A 23,976-nucleotide genomic window follows, 5' to 3' on the forward strand; every position below is an offset into this window, starting at 1 on the left:
TTCTGATACACATTAACTTTATATATTTACATCTACGGAGCTGTGTAAGGGCTCATTTTTGCGGGATGATCTGTAGTTTTTATTGATACCAGGTGTGTATGACTTTTCGATCACTTTTTATAAAAAAATTTGCAGGAGGTGAAGTGATGAAAAACGGTGAATCAGCCATATTATTTTTCTATGTATGGTATACATTAAAAAAATATATATTTTAATAGTAGGGGCATTTTCAGACAGGGCAATGCCTATTACCGTATGTTTATTTTTTATTATTTTTATTTTGGAGAAAGGGGGGTATTTTAAATATTCATAAATTTTTTCATATTTTTCAAAAAACATTTTTTTTTCTTTTTTTAGGCTCACAAGTGGAACCCAACATGCAATCATTAGATTGCAATTTGTATAATGTAATGGGATTGTATCCATTACAATATACAAAGATGGGTATATTCCAATACAGTGCTGGCATATGCAGGTCTGAATTGGACTATACCAGTAATAATCCTAGAAGCCTAGTACAGGCTCTGGCTTATTACGATCTCAGCCAAGGGAAGTGTGCACTTCTGGGTTTTTGGCCTTTCAGATGCTGTGATCAAATGGGTTAAATGTCCGAGATCACAGACATTAGCCTCCGAAGCGGTCACCATCTTTAAAGACGCTACATCCACAGTACATGTATGGCAGATGTTGGAAAGGGACTAAGAAATTAGCAAAACATTTTTACATTCTGCAGATTGATATTGAAAAATATATATAAAAGTGAAAGGGCTTAAAGTCTTTCTGAATGCAACATATATATACAAATACTACAGAGATAGTGTCATCATTTGTTAAGAACGTGCATGATCAGGAAGTACCCTATTGCATAGATTTTATGCAGAAAATGTGCTTAAGTCTTAAAGGGGTTTTCTGAGATTACTATGGTTTCAACAGATATGCTCATGTCATGTACATATTCCCCATGATTTTTTCAATATGAATTCTCCCCTTTTCATGTCATCATTTTGGTTTGTTTGTATCCCTTATGTTGCACTTCCTTTTGCTGTATCCAATTAAACCCATGATGTAAACCCTTCTGCTTTCTCTGCCACAGCTCCAGCACAGCCCCAACAAGTCAGGGGTGTAACTATAGAGGGTGCAGAGGTATCAGTTGCATTTTGACTCAATTCACTCAGAAGTATTATAAAGGGAGAATGATTGTTGCTAAAAATGACTGTGTACAACATTAACTTTCACTCTCCGGACAGCCACTGAAGATTTGGTCAGATGTTCTGATATAATCTCACATAATGTTATATTACGATTACTATATCAGGTGCATATTAAACTATGAACAGGGCTTATTCTAAACATTATTTATTTTATGCACTTATATAGCACTACTATTTTCCGCAGCGCTTTGCAGACATTACCAGTGGTGCTCACAATCTAAGTTCCCTATCAGTAAGTCTTTAGAATGTGGGAGGAAACCCACCCAAACACAGGGAGAACATACAAACTCCATGCAGATATTGTCATTGGTCAGATTTGAACCTAGGACCCCAACGCTACAAGGCACCATTGCTAACCACTGCTAAGCCCCTGTGCTGTCCATGTTTTTTGATTTGTTAGTAAAGTTTGACAGGGTAACAGAAAGTTTAGACAGTGCAGCACTATCCATAGTAGTGTACATTTTTTAGCGGTTTCAGCTAAGAAAACCTTTTCTTTACTATTTCCATAGGATCCATATGCACCACTTTGAAGTCTTCAGTCTCTGGTATTAGAACCATGTGCTAGTGTCCTATGTCCTAGTAAAGGTGTAGGCTCCAGTCTTTATTCACAATGCTGCTCTATAATATCCTGTACCTTAACTATGCTCATATCTGCATAAAACCAATCCTTGCATTTAATTAGGATATTGGAACATTTACATTTTTGAAACATTAATGTGTAAAAATTGTATATAACTATATACTATTTCTCTTAAGAGTATGTACCTGGAAACCCACTGTTTCCTTTCAGACCCTTGAATCCTCTCTCTCCAGGCATGTCTATGGTGTCTCCAATTTGTCCTGTGATTTATAAAGCAGGAAAAACTTATACATTATACACTTGATTTATTTTTCTGGAAATAACATTAAAATCATCTAGACAGAGCTTACCTTTATCTCCAAAGCTACCTCTTTCACCTGGAAGGCCAAAAATACCAGGCATTCCCTTCGAACCCTGTGAGTGCAAACAGGTAATGACAGTGTTTGTAGCATATTCAAGCCTTATTAACTAGCTTTCGTAGAACCCCAAATTAAAATGTCGAAGTGACCTTAGAGGCAATGTACACCTTTGGGGGCCATTTGTTTTTATTATTGCGTTGTACTCATTTTGAGCTCATTGGTCATTGGTCTTTATTGAAAATATGGCGTCCTTTTTGCTATACATTGCTGACATGTCCTAGTAGCACCATTTGGATTTTCAGTCTTTTCCATCAGACCAGGAGCAGACAGACTCCTTATCTCTCCTCTCTGCCCTTATAAACACCAATTATAGCTCAGTTCTTATTTTACTTATAAGAATGTGGCTTAAATAAGTGTTAATGACCTCACAGTAGTTTAGAGTTAAGGTTTATTAGATGAACGGCACAAAGTGAAAGTACCAGTCACACAGCTACAAAAACAGTTAACCCTTTGTGACATAACAGCTCAATATTTTTAATAAAGGTCAATTGAAAAAAATATTTTTAGACAAAAATAAGTAACATGCAATCATTAAAAAATTGCCTCTAAAGGTGGACATAGCTTTATACCATTCTTTTGCTTACTACCTGATACAGAATTATTGTCATTTTTGTATGAATAGTATACAAAAGTAATATCAGGTTCAGGGGCAGACTGGGAACTTAAAGTGGCCCTGGAAAAAATACTAAAAGTGGCCCCGTTTTGTAGTTGGGTCCAAATGGATAGAAGGCAGGGCCTGCAATACCATATTGTGACACATTATACTACCCCTACAGAGCCAAATACCACAGTCCATCACAAAATACTGCCAGCAGCACAAAATACAGCCCCCAAAACTTCCACTGGCAGGCCACGAGGAGGCCCTTTGGGCATCGGCCCACCTGGAAACTTCCCTGTAAGGTCTGTGGCCAATCAGCCCCTGATCAGGTTTAATTCAGTTGCTCTTAAATACTCAGTCCTATTATAGTATTAACAATAGCTCATACTGCTTTTATGCACCAAATTAATTTTAATTCAAGGATAGTGATGCCTACCACTTTTGTTTCCTGTATAATTGTTACACACTTGCCAATGAAATAGACTTACTCTGGGACCAGTAAATCCTGGGAATCCACGAATGCCTGGTGGCCCAACCTGGCCTGGAACTCCTGGAAATCCAGGGTGCCCAAATACTCCACTTTCTCCTTTTTCACCTTGCTCATAGTTGGGCATTCCAGGTAAACCGGGCTGTCCAGGTTGTCCAGGATGACCTGGCATACCTTTAGATCCTAAAGTATGACACATACTTATTAAATAAATTTGCCAGGTTATATCACTGAAGTAAATAATATTTATATAGTGATGCAAAATAATATAATATTGTTTATATAATTTTTATTATTCTTACCTTTAAACCCTTCGAATCCTTTAAATCCTGAATTACCAAAATCTCCTTTCTGTCCCTTCATTTCCATTAATATTGGCATTATGTCAGGTTTAGGTCCTGGTAGGCCAGTTTCTCCACGATTGCCTACAGGTTTACAATCAGAAAAAACATGTAATTTCTTTAGTCAGTAGGTGCACTTAGGCTATGTATTGAGGTATTTAACTGCATTAAGAATCCCTTCTAAGAAGCTGTTTCGTAGGAGAAAAAGAAAATCATGTATAAAAGTGCAATAAAAAATCATGAAAATGTAGGCAAATGTTTGAAGAGATGTAAGTTCAACAATTTTCATGCATGGACTATGCTGTTTAAAACATCTAAAAACTCATTCATGAGATACTTTCTGAGGCATGAAAGCAGCATCATAATCAGACCTAAGGCACAGGCAAAATCTATAGGAGAGTCAATTTACACTTATACATTTCCAGATAAAGAAAAATGTATTTTCTTTTCAAACATATTTTTATTGAAATTCTTCCAACATACAAAATTCAGAACAAATATTGTTAGATCAGAGTAATATAGTACAGTGCATTTGGAAAGTCTTCAAACCCTTTCACTTTTTTCACCTTTTGTTATGTTTGTTATGTTGCGGCCCTGTGCTAAAATAGAAAAATTTCAGATATTTGCCATCATTCTGCACTCAATACCTCATAATGAGAATGTGAAAACAGAGTGTTCAAAATCTTTGCAAATTTATTTTAAAGTAAAAACTAAAATATTGCATTTACTTAAGTATTCAGACCCTATACTCAGTACTTAGTTGAAGCTTCTTTGGCAGCAATTACAGCCTCCAGTCTTCTTGAGTATGATGCCACAAGATTTGCACATCTGCCATTCTTCTCTGTCAGTATTGATAGGGACCGTCAGTCCAAAGATATTCAATTGGGTTCAACTCAAGGCTCTGGCTGGGCCACTGAAGGACATTCAAAGAGTTGTTGCTAAGTCACTCCTGTGTTGTCTTGGTTGTGGGTTCGGGGTTATTGTCTTTTTGGAAGGTAAATTTTCAGCCCAGAGCACTATGGATTAGGTCTTCATTAAGAATTATTCTGTACTGTGCTCCTTTCAGCTTTTCCTCAACTCTGACCAATCTCCCTGTCCCAGCCACTGAAAAACACCCCACAGCATGATGCTGCCACCACCATGCTTCACTGTATTGATGGTATTGTTCAGTGCCTGGTGTCCTCTAAACATAACGCTTAGAACTGAGGCCAAAATGTTCAGTGTTGGTTTTATCAGACCAGAGAAACTTGTTTCTCACTGTCGAAGCATTCTTTAGGTACTTTTTGCAAACTTTTATGTGTTTTTTACTGAGGAAAGGCTTATTTCTGGCTGCTGTGCCATAAAGCCTAGATTGGTAAATTTGCAATGATGGTTAACCTTCTGGAAGATTCTCCTATCTGCATGCAGTATCTTTGGCGCTCAACCATTGGGTTCTTTGTCACTTCTCTTACCAAGGCCCTTTTCCCCTGATTACTCAGTTTGGTGGGGCGGCCAGCTCTAGGAAGAGTCCTGGTTGTTCCAAACGTCTTCTTTTTAAGAATTATGGGGCCATTGTGCGCTGGGTAAATTTCCGTAAAGCAAAAATGTATTTCTACGCTTCTCCAGATATTTGCCTTGTACAATCATATATCTGATCTCTACAGGCAGTTCTTTCATCCTCATGGCTTGTTTTTTGCTCTGATATGCAGTCAGCTGTAAGACCTTATAGAGATGGGAGGAGTGTCTTTCAAAATCATGGTCAATTTGCCAAAAGTGGACTTCGATAAAGGTGTAGAAACATTTCAAAGATGATAAATGGGAGGAAATTGGAGCCTGGATACTTATGTCCAGGAGAAATTTTAGTTTTTCCTTTTTTTTTTATTATGGGGTACCAAGTGCAGATTGATAAAGGGAAATTTTTTTTTTTTTTTTTTTTTTTTTAGCACAAATCTGCAACATAACAAAATGTGAAAGAGTCTGTAGACTTTCCAAATGCACTGTATATGGATAATGATCATCTCACACCATAAACCATGTTGCAAACACAATATACAATGGTAGAAATATTAATCACATATAATGCAATAGGACAGGTCTCACCGCAGGGTAAGAATTTAACATCAGGCGAAAGATAGGACAATAAGGGAGGAAGAGAGGTAAAAGGGGAGGGGGAACTGTATCGTGAGACTGTAGCTAAGAGACAGACTGTACCAAGGTATGGAGCAAAATAGAAAAGAAAGGGATAAAATAAGATGAAGGCTTCTCACAGGAGCTCCTTCATCCTTATATAGCTAGAACCATTAGGGCTCTGGTTACACTGACCAACTGTTTTGTAGCTGTGAGCAGACCAATAGGAACAAATCTGTATATAAGTCGTATGAGAATATAGCTCCCAAAGCGACAACACCTCAAGTCTAGTCAACTGGTCTACCCTATTCAACAATTGTAAAATAGAGGGGATCTCCCTACATTTTCAATATATATTGGTATTAATAGGCATCCTTTTTGAGTTATTGAACTATGCTGCACTCCTAGTCAAAACTCTCATAACCTCCTGCATATACAGTATACTGTAATATATGAAATTAGTAAATTTTATAAATATTAACCACCAATGAAATGTAAAACATATTAGTATCTGGCGTGATAGATATTCATAATCATCTAATTATTACTTGTGCAAAGGAGATGAAAACCTAACAAGCAAAGGTGGTACAATTTAACCAGTCTTTTTTTTTTACTGACCTTTTGTGCCCGGTTCTCCTGGAAGCCCTGTAACTCCTGGTACACCAGAATTGCCAGATTGCCCTTTAGGTCCACTCCATGAAGGTCTTCCTTTCTCTCCCTTCATACCTTCAAATCCTGCCATGCCAGGTGATCCCTTTGCTCCTATTTTAAATGGAATGGTAAAAAGTTCACTCTAAAGTCATAAAGCACCAAAACTTTGGCGTTATTGAGAATATATCAAAAGATCACTTTAAGAGGACCTGGCACCTCTCCTGACATTAATGTTTTAATAGATAACTGTACATTTCCCACAATATAATTCTGGAGCATCATTGCAATGTGCTGTTCTTATGATGTTCCCTCTAGAAATTTACTGTGTACACACCCCTTTGTCTATAAATAACAGAGGAACAAAATAACATGGGGAGATTTATTAAGCTACTATGCCAATTTGATTGAAGTCCTGGTTTGCACTAATTAATAATAATGCTACCGCTGGACAAATTAAGACTGGTGTACAAACCAGTCATAATAAATCTTCCCCATCTTTCTTAGAAAAGAGGATCCAAGAGAGAAAATGAGGTCACTGTTTACATTAAAGGGGTTATCCAACCCCAAAAATGCCTCCCCTACTGTCAGGCCCCTCAAACAGATTGTACTTACCTTGCTCCCCGGCTCCCGCGTTGCTTCTTATACCGGCATGACCGCTGCTGAATCACCCCGTTACGCGGATGAAAATATCCAGTGATGGAGGGAGCAGCCAATAGCAGGCGGAGATGAGGATGAGCCTCCCTAGCATCGTGGGTGACGCTAGGGAGGCTCGTCACCACCGCGGCTTGCTATTGGCTGCTCCCCCCGTCACTGGATGTTTTCATCTGTGCGACGAGGAGATGCAGCGGCGACCGTGCGGCCCTCAGAAGCGAAGGCCGGGGAGCAAGGTTAGTAGAATTAGAGTGAGGGGCCCGGGCAGTAGGGAAGGCATTTTAGGGGTTGGATAACCCCTTTAAAGGAAGGGCAATTTCATCAAGAAATTAGAAAACATTACTATCCAAACTGTAAAGTAGTGGAGCATGCTCCCACAGGAACTGGTAATGGCAGGAATTGGTAAAACACAATATACAAGGTTACTGGTAGTAATATAGAATGCTCATCCTGGGGTCATGAAGAAAAATTTTCTGACGTATGTCAAATTGGATCTCTGCCACCTAGAGAGGTTTGGCTTCCTGTGTATCAACTTGGGTTTGTAAGTATTAAACATTTGACCTTGATGAACTTAGGTCTTTTTTCAACCAACTATGTAAGTCACAAAAACGGACATGTTCTTTTTAATAATTTTATGCAGGATAGTAGATCAGGAAAATTCTGAATCTTTTCTAAGTATCTGACCAGCAACAACACAGTCTGGTAGAAAAGAATAGCATTTACTAGAGCCCCCTGAGGAAGCCAGCAGAGCCTGGCGATATGCGTTGGGCTTGTTTCCTGACCACCACGCATACCCCCACTATGCTATTCTATGATAAGTATTATTGCTCTCCATTATTTTATTGTTGATGGATTTCATGCACTTTAATCTGTTATACATCTGTACATGTGGGGGAATGTCCATGTTTTAGTGGTGAGTCAGGGGGGCATGTGCATATGATTGGTCCACATGGCCCGGATTCATTGTATACAATGTTTTTAACCCATTCTTTGTCGTGTCTGTTGCTTTAAATAAATTTGATACTTTTTTAGATGTGTGGCTTTCATCTCGGTATTCTTTTCTTTTCCTTGACTTACATTGTGTATTGCATACCGTGTGTCGGCACTCTTGCTTTAATTTCGATGTGCCCCCATTCTTTGAATTACATTTACTAGAGCACGTTATTGTTCAGATGCCAAAAAGTAAAAAAATAAAAAAATTAAAAAAGATACATTGAGCTTGATTTCATTTACCTTTCACACCAGGGTGTCCGTCCATCCCAATCAAACCAGGAAAACCTGGATCTCCTGGTCTTCCCCTTATACCAATAAAGCCTACATTTCCTGCATCTCCTGGTTGCCCTTTTATCAAGGATTGTCCAGGGCTGACCACTCATACCTTCATCTCCTCTTGGTCCAGGAGATCCTAGAGAAATGTTAAAAAAAAAATTGCAATTTGTGCAAAAACAGTTTACTGCAGATATGTTATAATGCCATCCTTGTTGCATTCATTAGGTTTCAGCTTCAGTTCCCTGTGCAGGCTATGCATACTTCAGAGGATACATGCCAATACAGTTTTAGTATACTTATCTAACCCCTGAAGATTTTTTTTCCAGTTTTGCTTGTGTGTGGAGAAACTACAAGTAAATCAGTCGATGAGTGGCAATTATAAGTTATGAAAACAGAACATGTAAATGCACAACTTTTGCCATATATTTTTCATTACTAACATTAGAAAAAGACCATGAAAAATGCCTTTATAAGGTATGTTCAGTTTATACAAGTTATACTGCACTATATTGCTAAGAGGTCTCATGAATTCATTTCTAATTAAACGACTTAAAGGGCATCTGTCAGCAGATTTTACCTATGAAACTGGTTGACCTGTTGCATGTGCGCTTGGCAGCTGAAGGCATCTGTGTTGGTCCCATGTTCATATGTGTCCTTGCTGAGAAAAATGATGTTTTAATATATGCAATTTAGCCTCTAGGAGCAATGGGGGCATTGCCATTGTAAAGGGGCTCATTTGTATATATTAAAACTTTTTTTCTCAGCAATGTGGACACATATGAACATGGGACCAACACAGATTCCTTCAGCTGCCAAGCGCACATGCAACAGGTCAACCAGTTTCATAGGTAAAATCTGCTGACAGATGCCCTTTAATGGATTATAATGAGAAAGTGGGCAATATCTACACTCATTGACCAAAAAAAAAAAAAGCACCAAGTAAAGCACTAAGATGGTGTCATGGTCTTACCTCCTTGCTGTTCCCTTCGTTTGACATGTGCTGGCGGCCATCTTGGTTTCTGGGTTTTCTTGTAGCCTCCCACCCTGCGGCTCCTCCTTCCCACTGGGAGGAGCTGGATGCCTAGCTCATATATATAGGAGGTCTGTGGCTTCAGTTCCTTGCTTGGTCCTCCTGTGTTCACATGCTTCCAAGACTGCTGCTGCTTCTGGTTCCTGATCCTGGCCTCGTCTGACTACCCCGTTGGTTCCTGATTCCGGCTTCGTCTGACTACCCCGTTGGTTCCTGATTCCGGCTTCGTCTGACTACCCCGTTGGTTCCTGATTCCGGCTTCGTCTGACTACCCCGTTGGTTCCTGATTCCGGCTTCGTCTGACTACCCTTCTGGTTCCTGACCTCTGTCTCCGCAAGACCCTGCTTCGGTTTAGCCATCCGTTCGGACTTTGCTACGGCTTGCTCTTCAATAAAACCTTCTTATTTTCCACTTATCTCTTGTTGTACGTCTGGTTCATGGTTCCATGACATTAGGACCAAGCCATGAATTCTGACGGTACAGGGCCACCCTCGCTACCTACGCTGGTTGCCAGACTTGATCAGCAGGATCACCTGTTGGGTCGGTTCGCTGTGGCGTTGCAAACCCTGCTTGAACGCACGGCTCATTTAGCTTCCGTTGCCGATGGGTCGGTTGTCGCTCCTGGGCCCGCTCCTACTGCCGCTCCGGTTGTTGCGCCAGAGTCTACCCTGACACCTGTTGCTGCGCCTGTGGGGTTTCAGGGTATGACCGGTTCTGCCCCCCTTCCACAGCGCTTTGGGGGAGAGCCAACTCAGTGCCGAGGTTTCCTTAACCAGGTGGGCATTTACTTCGAGTTGCTGCCACATGCCTTTCCTACTGAGAGATCAAGGGTGGGCTTCTTGATCTCGCTGCTCTCGGACAAGGCCTTGGCCTGGGCCAGCCCTTTATGGGAGAACAACAATCCGGTGGTTGCCGAGTTTTCCGGTTTTGTTGCTTCTCTTCGGAAGGTATTCGATGTGCCGGCTCATGCTGCCTCTGCTGCGAAGCTCCTTATGTCCATCAGACAGGGTTCACGATCCGTAGCTGAATACGCCATTGAGTTTCGTACCCTGGCAGCAGAGGTGGGCTGGAATAATGAGGCTCTGGTCGCTGCTTTCTCTCATGGTCTCTCGGATGCCTTGAAGGATGAGGTTGCAGCTAAGGACCTACCAGTGGAGCTCGAGTCTCTTATTTCTTTCCTGATTTTGATTGACACCAGACTCAGGGAGAGACCTTCCTTTAAGGAGAGCCTGCGGAGGTCTCCTAACAGATTGGCGCCTACGTTTGCTGTCCCACCCGTGCCTCCCTCTCCTCCCACGCCTCCTGGGGATGACTTGTCTGGGGGTGAACCCATGCAGCGGGGGTTTGCTCGCCTGTCTGAGGGGGAGAGGGTACTCCGGAGACGCGAGGGCCGATGCATGTACTGTGGTCTCGGTGGGCATTTTCGGTTGGCATGTCCGAACCGTCCGGGAGAACGCTCGCACCTGAGGTCCTGTCGGGGGCAGATCTTGGGTGGAGTCTCCTCGTCCCCGGTTTCCCGTGTTGACAAACCACTGATCACGGTTGTCCTCTCCTGGGTCGGGGGCTCGGTGACGACCCAGGCGTTGGTGGACTCTGGTGCTGGTGGTTTGTTCATTGATAGAGTGTTCGTTGCCGCCAATTCCATTCCTCTGCAGCCTCGAGGTTCCCCACTGGCTCTTGAGGCGATAGACGGCAGACCCCTTCTGCCGCCACACGTGACTCATGAGACCCTTCCAGTGGGGATGGCCATTGGTGCCGTTCACAGAGAGTCGGTCTGTCTCCAGGTTATTTCGTCTCCACACTACTCGGTGGTCTTGGGGTACCCCTGGCTCCAGAAGCATAATCCGACTTTCGATTGGAGATCGGTCGAGATCCTCTCGTGGTCACCGCAGTGTGGGGCTAGTTGCATCCATGGGCCTGTCAAGTTGCTGTGTACTTCCTCGGACTCTCTGTTGCCTCCTGAATACGAAGAGTACCGGGATGTATTCGATAAGGTGCGCGCGGTTGCCCTACCTCCGCACCGCCCATACGATTGTGCCATAGAGTTACAATCCGGTGCCGTTCCTCCTCGTGGCAAAGTCTATCCACTGTCGGTAGCGGAGAATGAGGCCATGGAGGAGTACGTGAGGGAGGCGCTTTCACGCGGACACATTCGCAAATCCTCGTCCCCGGCAGGGGCTGGATTTTTCTTTGTGAAAAAGAAGGGCGGCGAGTTGAGGCCTTGCATCGATTACAGGGGTCTCAATCGCATCACGATCAAGAACGCTTACCCGATACCCTTGATTTCCGAGCTGTTCGATCGCCTCAAAGGGGCCACGGTCTTTACCAAACTCGACCTGAGGGCGGCATATAACCTGGTAAGGATCAAGGCGGGCGATGAGTGGAAGACCGCGTTTAACACCAGGACCGGTCATTATGAATCCTTGGTTATGCCCTTTGGGTTGTGCAATGCGCCCGCAGTCTTCCAGGAATTCATCAACGATGTTTTCCGTGACCTGTTGCAGCAGTGTGTGGTGGTCTATTTGGATGACATCTTGGTATATTCTGCATCCATGGAGGCCCACATTCTGGATGTCAGACGAGTGTTGCAACGCTTACGAGAGAACAAGCTGTTCGGTAAGCTTGAGAAATGCGAATTTCACCGATCCCAGGTAACCTTCTTAGGTTACATCATTTCCGCTGAGGGGTTCTCCATGGATCCTGAGAAGGTTTTGGCTGTCTTACAGTGGCCCCAGCCCAGTGGGCTTCGTGCCCTGCAGCGCTTTTTGGGCTTCGCCAATTATTATCGGAAGTTCATCAGGGACTTTTCCATGCTAGCCAAGCCTCTCACGGATCTGACCAGGAAGGGCAGTAATCCGCAGGTCTGGCCGCTCGAGGCCATCCGAGCTTTTGAGGCTCTAAAGTCCGCCTTTGTGTCGGCTCTGATTCTGTCGCATCCCAACCCTGGGTTGCCTTTTGTCCTCGAGGTGGACGCGTCTGAGACGGGAGTAGGCGCCCTCCTGTCTCAGCGTAGAACACCAGAGGGTCCTCTGCTTCCTTGTGGGTTTTACTCCCGGAAACTGTCTTCCGCGGAGTGCAACTATCAGATTGGTGACAGGGAGTTATTGGCCATCGTGCAGGCCCTTAAAGAATGGAGGCACTTGCTCGAGGGCTCGGTGGTTCCGGTTCTCATCCTGACGGACCACAAGAATCTGACCTACCTTTCTGAGGCCAAGAGATTGACACCACGTCAGGCCAGATGGGCTCTGTTCTTGTCACGTTTTAATTACGTGGTCTCCTACCTACCCGGCTCCAAGAACATCAGAGCGGATGCCTTATCACGGCAGTACTCCGAGCTGTCCGAGGAGGAGTCGATTCCGACTACGGTCATACCCCCGAATCAGATCCTGGCCGCTATTCGCACCAGCCTGACTTCTCCTCTGGGTGAGCAGATTTTGGCGGCTCAATCTGGTGCTCCCTCTGGGAGACCCAACGGCAGATGTTTTGTGCCTGAGGAGTTGCGCACTCGGTTGTTGCGAACCTACCATAACTCCAAGGCCGCGGGGCACCCTGGAAAGAATCAGCTGTCCTGGGCGGTTTCACGTCTGTTCTGGTGGCCTTCTCTACGTTCCGACATCGCCGCATATGTAGCGGCATGCTCCGTTTGTGCCCAGAGTAAGTCCCCTCGGCACCTTCCGTTGGGCCTTTTGCAACCCATAGCCACCGGGGAGCGTCCATGGTCACACCTGGGGATGGATTTCATTGTGGACCTCCCTGCATCCCGAGGCCATACGGTCATTCTCATGATTGTGGATCGGTTTTCCAAAATGTGCCACTGTGTTCCTCTCAAGAAGTTACCCTCTGCACAAGAGTTGGCCTCGATTTTTGCCAGGGAGGTCTTCCGGTTGCACGGTTTGCCCAAGGAGATTGTGTCGGATCGGGGGAGTCAGTTTGTGTCCAGGTTCTGGCGCGCCTTTTGCTCCCAGTTGGGGATTCATCTCTCTTTCTCCTCGGCCTACCACCCTCAGTCCAATGGGGCCGCAGAACGATCCAATCAGGCCTTGGAGCAATTCCTTCGTTGCTATGTCTCCGATCACCAAGACAATTGGGTTGACCTCCTGCCTTGGGCTGAGTTTGCCAGGAACACGGCGGTGAACTCTTCCTCTGGGACGTCTCCCTTCATGGCCAATTATGGGTTCCAACCTGCCGTGTTACCGGAGGTATTCTCTCCCCAGGATATTCCGGCTGTGGAGGATCACCTTTCCGTCCTACGTGCTTCTTGGGTACAGATCCAGAGGTCCCTTGAGGTCTCTGCGCAGCGCCAGAAACTCCAGGCTGATCGCAGACGAGCGCCCGCTCCTTCCTACCAGGTCGGAGACCGCGTATGGTTGTCCACCCGCAACCTCAACCTTCGAGTGCCCACTCCCAAGCTGGCGCCTCGCTTTGTTGGTCCCTTCCGAGTGCTTCGCAGGGTAAACCCGGTAGCCTATGCCCTTGCGCTTCCTCCTGGCATGCGGATCTCCAACGTGTTTCATGTCTCCCTGTTGAAGCCACTGGTGTGTAATCGTTTCACTTCCTCGATTCCTCGGCCTCGTCCGGTCCAAGTGGGCAATCGTGAGGAGTATGAGGTGAGCAATATCCTGGACTCACGCCTGGTCCGCGGCCGGGTGCAGTTTTTGGTCCATTGGCGTGGTTATGGTCCAGAGGAGCGTTCCTGGGTTCCCTCCGCAGATGTCCATGCTCCTGTCTTGCTCCGAGCCTTCCACGCACGCTTCCCTCAGAAACCGTTCCTTACTCCGCGGAGGAGGGGCCCTTGAGGGGGAGGTACTGTCATGGTCTTACCTCCTTGCTGTTCCCTTCGTTTGACATGTGCTGGCGGCCATCTTGGTTTCTGGGTTTTCTTGTAGCCTCCCACCCTGCGGCTCCTCCTTCCCACTGGGAGGAGCTGGATGCCTAGCTCATATATATAGGAGGTCTGTGGCTTCAGTTTCTTGCTTGGTCCTCCTGTGTTCACATGCTTCCAAGACTGCTGCTGCTTCTGGTTCCTGATCCTGGCCTCGTCTGACTACCCCGTTGGTTCCTGATTCCGGCTTCGTCTGACTACCCCGTTGGTTCCTGATTCCGGCTTCGTCTGACTACCCCGTTGGTTCCTGATTCCGGCTTCGTCTGACTACCCCGTTGGTTCCTGATTCCGGCTTCGTCTGACTACCCTTCTGGTTCCTGACCTCTGTCTCCGCAAGACCCTGCTTCGGTTTAGCCATCCGTTCGGACTTTGCTACGGCTTGCTCTTCAATAAAACCTTCTTATTTTCCACTTATCTCTTGTTGTACGTCTGGTTCATGGTTCCATGACAGATGGACTTGTTGGAATCTAATCAAATGTTATATGTGTGATTGTAATGATGACATATGTAAGTGAGTACAATATTAGAGCGAAAGGAGTTTATTTGGGAGAACTGTGCAACTAAAAGGAGGCTCTAGTACCCTGTGGGCCGCCTCTAGCCTATATACAAGATGAGATTTGGTTGGGCATGGAGTCATACAGATTTTGTATGGTATCCTGTGGCACGTTTGCCCACAGATGTTGCAGTTGGGCCTGTAAATCACTGGTAGGTTACTGAAGCTGGCGTCGCAGCTGGTCCCATAAATGCTCCATGGGCGATAAATGTGCTGACCGGGCAGGACAAGTTAGTGTGCAACTCTTGCTCTGTGTGTGGATAAGCATTATCCTGCTAAAAAAATGCCAGTTGGAAGACTAACCACAACATCAACATTTCTATCTGGGTGAGTTAGAGTTAGTTTATTGACTTCTATGAACAAATTAACTCTTTTTCCTTTACCAGGAACAGCTCTGATACCTGATTCTACCTAGAGTAGCCTGACCTTCCATGCTTTGAGTGGGAGACAGCATTTCACTTGAAAACCCTACAACAGATTTTCTCATGCAATCTTGGTCTTCCAATTAAATAAGACCCCTGACACAAATGAGCTACCTGTTCAAGTATACATGTATAAATAAGCACACTGACTTAAATCAGCTATAAATGAAGCTATATTGGTAATCAAACCAAGGCCCAGGAAAACCGAACTCTGCTGCTCATTGTACCATTCCATCTTGCTCCTCCAATCACAGAAGAGGATCCTACTGAAAAGTCTTGTTATTCATAAAACATAAAAGGTAAAAGTATTTTCACCTGGAAGTCCAGAGGATCCGACTGTTCCTGGGGTTCCTTGTTTTCCTGGCATTCCTGGAAATCCACCATTACCTGATAGTCCTGGCAAGCCTGGAGCACCCGAAATTCCAGGATCACCTTGAATGCCTTTTTGTCCTTGAACTCCAGATATACCATCGATGCCTAAGAGACAACAGTATAGTAACCCATATGGGTATGAGAAAAGTGTAATATAATTAGCACATTAACACACATTACCTACACATAAAATGCTCTATCAAGTAAACTTAATTTGATTCATATCTTCAGTTTGAGGTTTTAGTCCTAATTAATAGCCTGGCATCACAATGGTCCCTTAGATTACATTACAGATGCATCTCAATAAATTAGAATATCATCAGAAAGTTAATTTATTTCAGTAACTTAATTCAAAAAAGTGAAACTCATATATTATACAGATTCATTACAAACAGAGTGATCTATATCATGTGTTTATTTCTTTTCATGTTGATGTAATAATTTAAAACAAACAAACAAACACACCTTAAATTACATTGCATGGAAACCATTCCTGATAAAATATATACTGTACAATGATATACCGGTATAATATTATAATATATATAATATAATGATAAATAATATAAAATGCATAATGTATGGTCTTCCTACAGACGTAGCAAGAATCAGATTACAACCTGCGACATTCTATTTGAACATCAGTACATCATGCAATCCTTAGTGACAAATACAGATCGGAGCATATAGTTATAAAAAGTACCAAATATTGTACTGTTTGGGATGTTTTCTAACATTTTCTGTAAAAATCTATTTTATAAAAAGATATCAACTAAGAGTTATTTACCTTGCAGTCCTGGTAAACCTGGTTCGCCTTGCTTGCCTTTTAGACCTGGGAAACCAGGAAATCCAACATCTCCCCGAAGTCCTGAAGGAGCACCCAAAACATCACCTGGGCCACCTTGCTGACCATCAAATCCTTTAAAACCTGGATTACCCTCTAGGCCAGGTAGACCAGGCAAACCTGGTAATCCAGGAGTACCACGGTCTCCTCTTCTCCCTGGAAATCCTGTAATACAACAAAAATAGTTTTATAGCTAAAATCAAAATCAAACTCATATTACATGAATGCAATTATTCTTGTGCGGACAATAATGACATTTATGTATTTTAGATAGATAGATATAGTGCTGACATATTTCACAGCGCTTCACAGCCGTTATCATTACCCACAGTTCCCAGTGGAGCTCACAATCAGTATATCTTTTGAGTGTGGGAGGAAACCGGAGTAGCCGGAGGAAACCCACACAAACACAAAGAGAACGTACAAACTCCATGCAGATGTTGTCCTTGGTTGGCTTAAAACCTAGAACCCCAGTGCTGCATGGCACCAGTGCTAACCACTGAGCCACCGTGCTGCCCATATACCTAAGCTTCAAAATGTCTAGTCATTGCTGCCGGGATTATTAGTATTGTTTGTGTATTACATAATGAATATACAATGATTGAAAATGATTGACATTTTAAGAAATTAAATGTTATGGTGTCCTACTAAAAAGATAATGGAAGGAGCATGGAAGTGGCAACATTGACTGGTGATTCTTCACTCAAATGAATTCTTACAAAAACCTGTTTAATATGTCAGGCGGTGGCAATTGCCATTATTCTTTTTCCTTCTCTGCCCTCGGTTTAATGCCAGTTTAGCCTTCAGCAAAAAAGTATTGTGAGACAGACTATTTTCAAGGGATAAACTGTATGGCAACCCCAAGTTAATGTAATTTAAAAAATAAAATAAAAAATTCTAAATATATCTTTACAGCCGTCTGTACTTTGTTTTTCTGATTCAGATCCCTAAATCCCCTGTATAAACAGAACATGCTGATTGCCTGTAGACACCACTAGAGGGAGCATGGAAACTTATTTTTTACTGTCTTCTCATTGAGCACTATGTATAACATTTAGCTATCTATAAAGCTTCTCCAGTGGCAGTAGAAAGTAGTCAGTGTGTTAAAGGAGTGTCCGAACCCTCTATTGACTGCTATGGGACTGCAGACAATAGTTGAAACCAGAACCCAGCAATCATAGCAGTGAATGTAGAAAGGCATATGCTCGGTTTGCTCTGTTCTGTTCTTGTGTGTTCAGAATTGGGACCCACACTTTTGGGACATTTATGGCATATCCTAACTATGCACGAGTTTTGAGGCTCTGAATCAGATAAATACACAATGACGAAAAAAATCAATAAGATGAAAAAAAAAAACAAAAGGAAGATCACAACTATAAAACTCTATGCTGCAAACAAAAAAAAAATAATTCTCAAATAATAAAGCAATATTACCTGGTGGCCCTGGCAAGCTGTCAGGTCCAGGATCACCTCTGATTCCTTTAAAACCTTTGATGCCATCTGAACCCGGTAACCCTGGCTGGCCTTTCAGGCCTCTGAAGCCTAGTATCAGAAAAATAAAACACATATACATAACATATCATATCACTATAAATTAGATCCTACCAACTGAACCCATAAAAAATGTGAAATTCTTTACAATGACGTAAAAGAACAGTTTAAAGGTTTCCAAACAGGGGTGGGATTCAGTCAACTCCCCCAGCTTCTCCTGAACCAGCTGTTAAATAACATCTGGATCGCAGAACCGTGTAGAAGCAGGATGCAACTTAGTGTGAAAGTGCCTTTAAGGAACTCTGTCAACTCCATTTTGCCCATAAACCTACTACCAGTGCTGTCTAGAGCACGTAAATGTTTGTGAGAGCATACCTTTTTTCCCATGTACACAGGTTCAATTGCATATAAAATTCCTTTTGATGTGATATGCAACTGACTCGGCAGGTGCTCAATGGACCATGTTGCTATGTTGCAGAATTAGGTCACAGCTACATGGCGACACTGGTTGTGTTACAGTTATTGCAGCCAGGATCGCAAGGAATCTCAGTGTAGTGGTGATCCCATAAAAATGAATGGGGTTGCAGGGTGAGTCGCATGTGTGCTGCCAACCCTGAATTGCAAAAAAATCCAACTCACCATGTGGCCGTACACTTATTAGCTCCACTCCAGGCTACTGTTATCTTACGTGTCCACCACACAGACTAGTTGATTAACAAAGCACCTCAACAGAAGTAAGTCTCCCTATGGAAGTCTATTAGGTCATATTGATTTCAACACTATTTAGCGGTGTGCAGAGAATTAATCTGTAGAAAAAGTTGAGTACAGTAATTTTTTTTAACATATTGCTTGAATTATCTAGTACTGATCCTGAGTTAAAGTTTGTATCACTCCAGAGCTGCATTCAAAATTCTGTAGGCCTCAAACTATCTTTTGTTGCCCCAGTGTCTACAGAAACCTGGTCTGAAGACTTGCATTCTCTAAAATATTGTCTTTACACCAGGGCCCAGTATAGAAATCTGAAAAATAAACTGGAAAAACTGTCACTGTATTATAGGAGCTCATATGTTAGGGCTGTTGCACACAGTCGAGTCCATTGCGAGAATCACGCTCTGTATTGGAGTATGATCCTCCATTCTGGACTTGCAGGAGCACACGTCATTATCATGATTTATAATACTATGTGCCTCTGTATGACCTTACTTCTACAGGATCATATTGACATAAAGGTGTCACTATGATTCTGTATCAGTAAGGCCATGCAGAGGCACATAGCATTATAAATCATGATAATGCCATGTGCTCCTGCAAGTCCAGAAAGGGGATGAGCCTCCCTAGCGTCACCCGCGATGCTAGGGAGGCTACTCCCCCGACAACAGATGTGCAGGGAGAAACAGCGGCGGCGGCTGAGGGGACCAGGAGTGGCACAGGGAGCAGGGTAAGTATATCACCTGTGAGGGGCCCAGCACATGGGGGAGTCGTTTCTGAAATCGGATAACCCCTTTAAACCCTTAGGGACCGGGCTCATTTTCACCTTAAGGACCAGGCCATTTTTTGCAAATCTGACCAGTGTCACTTTATGTGTTGATAACTTTAAAATGCTTTGACTTATCCAGGCCATTCTGAGATTGTTTTTTCGTCACATATTGTACTTCATGACATTGGTAAAATGGAGTAAAAAAAATAAATCATTTTTATTTATAAAAAAATTTCAAGTTTCAATTTTTCTACTTCTATAATACATAGTAATACCTACAAAAATATTTATTACTTTACATTCCCCATATGTCTACTTCATGTTTGGATCATTTTGGGAATGACATTTTATTTTTGGGGGATGTTACAAGGCTTAGAAGTTTAGAAGCAAATCTTGAAATGTTTCAGAAATTTTCAAAAACCCACTTTTTAAGGACCAGTTCAGGTCTGAAGTCACTTTGTGAGGCTTACACAAAATAAACCACCCAAAATGAACCAATTTTAGAAACTATACCTCTCAAGGTATTCAAAACTGATTTTACAAACTTTGTTAACCCTTTAGATGTTCCACAAGAATTAATGGAAAATAGAGATACAATTTCAAAATTTCACTTTTTTGGCAGATTTTCCATTTTAACAATTTTTTCCAGTTACAAAGCAAGGGTTAACAGCCAAACAAAACTAAATATTTATGGCCCTGATTCTGTAGTTTACAGAAACACCCCATATGTGGTCGTAAACTGCTGTATGGGCACACGGCCGAGGCGCAGAAGGAAAGGAATGCCATACGGTTTTTGGAAGGCAGATTTTGCTGGACTGGTTTTTTGACACCATGTCCCATTTGAAGCACCCCTGATGCACCCCTAGAGTAGAAACTCCAAAAAAGTTACCCCATTTTAGAAACTATAGGGTGGCACTTTTGTTGGTACTAGTTTAGGGTACATATGATTTTTGGTTGCTCTATATTACACTTTTTGTGAGGCAAGGTAACAAGAAATAGCTGTTTTGGCACAGTTTTTATTTTTTATTTACAACATTCATCTGACAGGTTAGACCATGTGGTATTTTTATAGACCAGGTTGTCACGGACGAGGCGATATCTAATATGTATACTTTTTTTAAATTTATGTAAGTTTTACACAATGATTTCATTTTTTAAACAAAAAAAATCATGTTTTAGTGTTTCCATAGTCTGAGAGACATATTTTTTTCAGTTTTTGGGCGATTATCTTGGGTAAGGTATGATTTTTGCAGGATGAGATGACGGTTTGATTGGCACTATTTTGGGGTGCGGATGAGTTTGTGATCGCTTGCTATTACACTTTTTGTGATGTAAGGTGACACAAAATGGCTTTTTTTACACCTTTTTTTATTTATTTTTTTACGGTGTGCATGTGATATTTTTATAGAGCAGGTTATTATGGACACGGTGATATCTAATATGTATACTTTTTTAAATTTATTAAAGTTTTACACAATAACAGCTTTTTTAAAACCAAAAAAATGATGTTTTAGTGTCTCCTTATTCTGAGCCAAAGTTTTTCTATTTTCTGGGCGATTGTCTTAGGTAGGGGCTCATTTTTTGCGGGATGAGGTGACGGTTATTTTGGTACTATTTTGGTGGGCATACGCCTTTTTGATCGCTTGCTGTTGTACTTTTTGTGATGTAAGGTGACAATAAAATGGTTTATTTAGCACAGTTTTTAGTTTTTTATGGTGTTCATCTGAGTGGTTAGGTCATGTGATATGATTATAGAGCCGGTCGATACGGACGCGGCGATACCTAACATGTCAGCTTTTTTCCCCCCTAATTTTTACCAATTTTATTTTGGGAAAATGATGTTTTTGTTTATTTTTACTTGAAACTTTTAATTTGGGGGGGGGGGGACTTTATTTTTTCAACTTTATTTCACTTTATTTTTTGTCCCACTTTGGGACTTTAACTTTTGCGGGTCTGATCCCCTTTACAATGCATTCCAATACTTCTGTATTGGAATGCATTAGCTGCATGAGTAATACAGTGTGTATTACTCATACAGCTTCCGGCCTGTGAGATTCAGGGGGTTGGATCTCACAGGCTCGTCACCAGAAGGCAGCGCCGATGCCTAAGGAAGGCATCGCGCTGCCTTCCTTGCCATCGGGTTCCCCTTACAGAGGCACGGGGACCCGATGGCAGCGCCGCCCACCGCAACTCCCCTAAAAGCCGCAAACTGCAGGTCTGAATTGACCTGCGGTTTGCGGCGATTGCTGACACAGGGGGTCACAGTAACCCCCCGGCGCATTGTCACACGCGGTGCCTGCTGATTGATTTCAGCAGGCACCGGGTTCCGATCACCGCCGGCCGCGCGTCGGTGATCGGAAATACACATGACGTACCGGTACATCATGTGTGCTTAAGTACCGGGACATCATGCCGTACCGGTACGTCATGTGTCCGGAACAGGTTAAGCATGTGTCTGCTTGTCAATTTTTTCTAATGACTAATGAACTGTGAATGCATTTTTGTTGCTGTATTTTAAGCTGTAACTTGTGATCAGTGTTATGCATTTACAATTTTACTCAACTTTTTAATCTATTATATTATATATTAATTATCTATTATATATGTAAGTTATATAATTGGTGCATTTTTAGGTATAAAAAATCGGATATATAATGTGTAAGTTTTGCAGTGGCTCATTCTGTCGGTCTTTTGGCTTTACAACACAAAGTAATTCTGAAATTAATAAATTAGAGTTAGCATAAATATGGATAAATGTTGTTACCTTTAAATCCTGGCAATCCTGGTGGTCCTGGGGCTCCTGCTGGTGCAGGTGGTGGAGTTAAAATACATCCATTGCCTGGAAATAAGGAGGTACTGTTATTTTTCACAGATATTTTAGGTCATATTCTTATAACATGGCTTAAACTTTGTCTTGCACTGGAGAAATTGATATTGTCAGCTACACAGGAGAAGTACTGCTAAGATGTCTTAAACATAACACGTATTCTGCACGATAAACCTTCTGGTGGTTACTTATTTCTATGGAAACTATGCATCAGTTTACCATTTTCTATTGTCTCAGAAGCATTCATTAAATCATAAAAGATGGACGTTGTACCAAATCACAGAGATACAAGCTGATGAAATCATGCTGCATATATTTCCAAGACAGATTCTCTGCTAAGTGCTAGCTATCATGTTTATAGAAGCCTCTGACATTATGAATTCATAAGAATCGCTTCTTTATGTTTGCTGGAGCATCTTTTCTTGGAACTCCGTTTTGTGCCATTGCTCTCTTATTACTCCTGCAAATTTATGAATAAAGTGACAACTGGGTATTGGTTTCCTTTTTGTCATACATTTTAGGAAGAATAACTGAGAAATGAAACAATGCAGGTCTACGAACAGTAGCTCCAGAATTGTTAATTTATGCAAAATGCAAGTGCAATAGATGGCGCCTACTCGGAGTCTCTTTAAGATGGTAAAAGTGTTTTTGTTGTGATGCCAGTTGCATTTCAGCAACGAGGGACGGAGTCCCCCTAAGTAGATGGTAATGGGGATACCAAGGGTAGGAGTGCCAGAGTGGTGTAGGGGTAGCCTAATGTCCCTTAGTGGTGTAGCACTTGTCACGGTGCTCCTACCTGGATATCCTGGATCCCCAGGCACGGCGTTCCGTTGCAAAGCAAGGGATAGTTGATCAGTGGGATGGTAGGAGGAAGAAATAAATTGGAGCCCAGACTCTGTAGAACGTCGAACAACCACTTTACTTGAATAAACGTGCATCAAGAACAATCTTTAAGCTTTATCTTGGTCATCAGCAGGTTTTGGCATTGAATTGGCAGGCAAACACATTCGGCTCTCCTACATCTGTACTCTTTAAGCTCTGCTGTGCTATCAGGAATAGATAGGAACTTTTTCTTTTGCTTTCTGCAAGCTGCAATATCTGTGCTTTGGTCTATGTAGCCTGACACTCTCTTTATCTTTATCTCTGGATCTGTACCTTTATCTTTATCCTTGTCTCTGTATCTTCTATTCCTGTATTTAGTCAGGGAATCTTTACTCCTGAATCTGGAGGCACTCAGCTTAGGCCTCAGGGCCTAGCAGAGCAGACAGTGCTTTGCTGGCTGGAACTTTTTAACACAACTTCTCCCCAAGAGGGAAGGCTAGACTGACCTTCACTAACCAAACTTCTCCCTCTTTACAGAGGGCTAGAATGAGACAAAGTTCCACTCTATGGTAACTAGCACTGCCACCGTTGCCGCCATCTGCTGGTGAACCAGGCACAGCACATGTAACATAACAGTTGTATTGAAATAAATACATACATTTTGTTGGATTTAACAATAAATGCGTAGATAACATTAGATCAACCATAAGAGATAGTGATGGGGCAAAAAGAGTGGTAATGCCCCCCTAGCGGGCGTTACACAGGTATTTACTGAAATATCTCAACGCTGGTGGCGGGTCCTCTTAAAATGGTTTCTCTGGACTGTGTTCTCTTTATTTAGACTTGGCAGTTGCATTTGAATATTTTATGTGATGTTACCATAGTAAGATGAAGTCTTGCTTTGTATAGTGTGTATTTTTTACACGATTCAGTGTGGCATGAG

The 23,976-nt window shown here is 42.6% G+C and overlaps 1 protein-coding gene across 1 annotated transcript in view; it reads right to left on the reverse strand.

Annotated features, from left to right (window-relative positions):
* Nucleotides 1–23,976, reverse strand: part of COL4A2 (collagen type IV alpha 2 chain) — a 257,233-nt gene that overhangs the window by 17,905 nt on the left and 215,352 nt on the right. The window contains 12 exon segments of the mRNA XM_044284160.1: nucleotides 1,977–2,051; nucleotides 2,142–2,205; nucleotides 3,297–3,478; nucleotides 3,598–3,720; nucleotides 6,361–6,504; nucleotides 8,278–8,410; nucleotides 8,412–8,449; nucleotides 15,516–15,677; nucleotides 16,360–16,581; nucleotides 17,851–17,958; nucleotides 22,149–22,223; nucleotides 23,008–23,106. Coding sequence (XP_044140095.1) covers nucleotides 1,977–2,051; nucleotides 2,142–2,205; nucleotides 3,297–3,478; nucleotides 3,598–3,720; nucleotides 6,361–6,504; nucleotides 8,278–8,410; nucleotides 8,412–8,449; nucleotides 15,516–15,677; nucleotides 16,360–16,581; nucleotides 17,851–17,958; nucleotides 22,149–22,223; nucleotides 23,008–23,106 — 1,425 coding nt within the window.

This window comes from Bufo gargarizans, chromosome 3 (genome assembly GCF_014858855.1).
Source record: "Bufo gargarizans isolate SCDJY-AF-19 chromosome 3, ASM1485885v1, whole genome shotgun sequence".
NCBI lineage: Eukaryota > Metazoa > Chordata > Amphibia > Anura > Bufonidae > Bufo > Bufo gargarizans.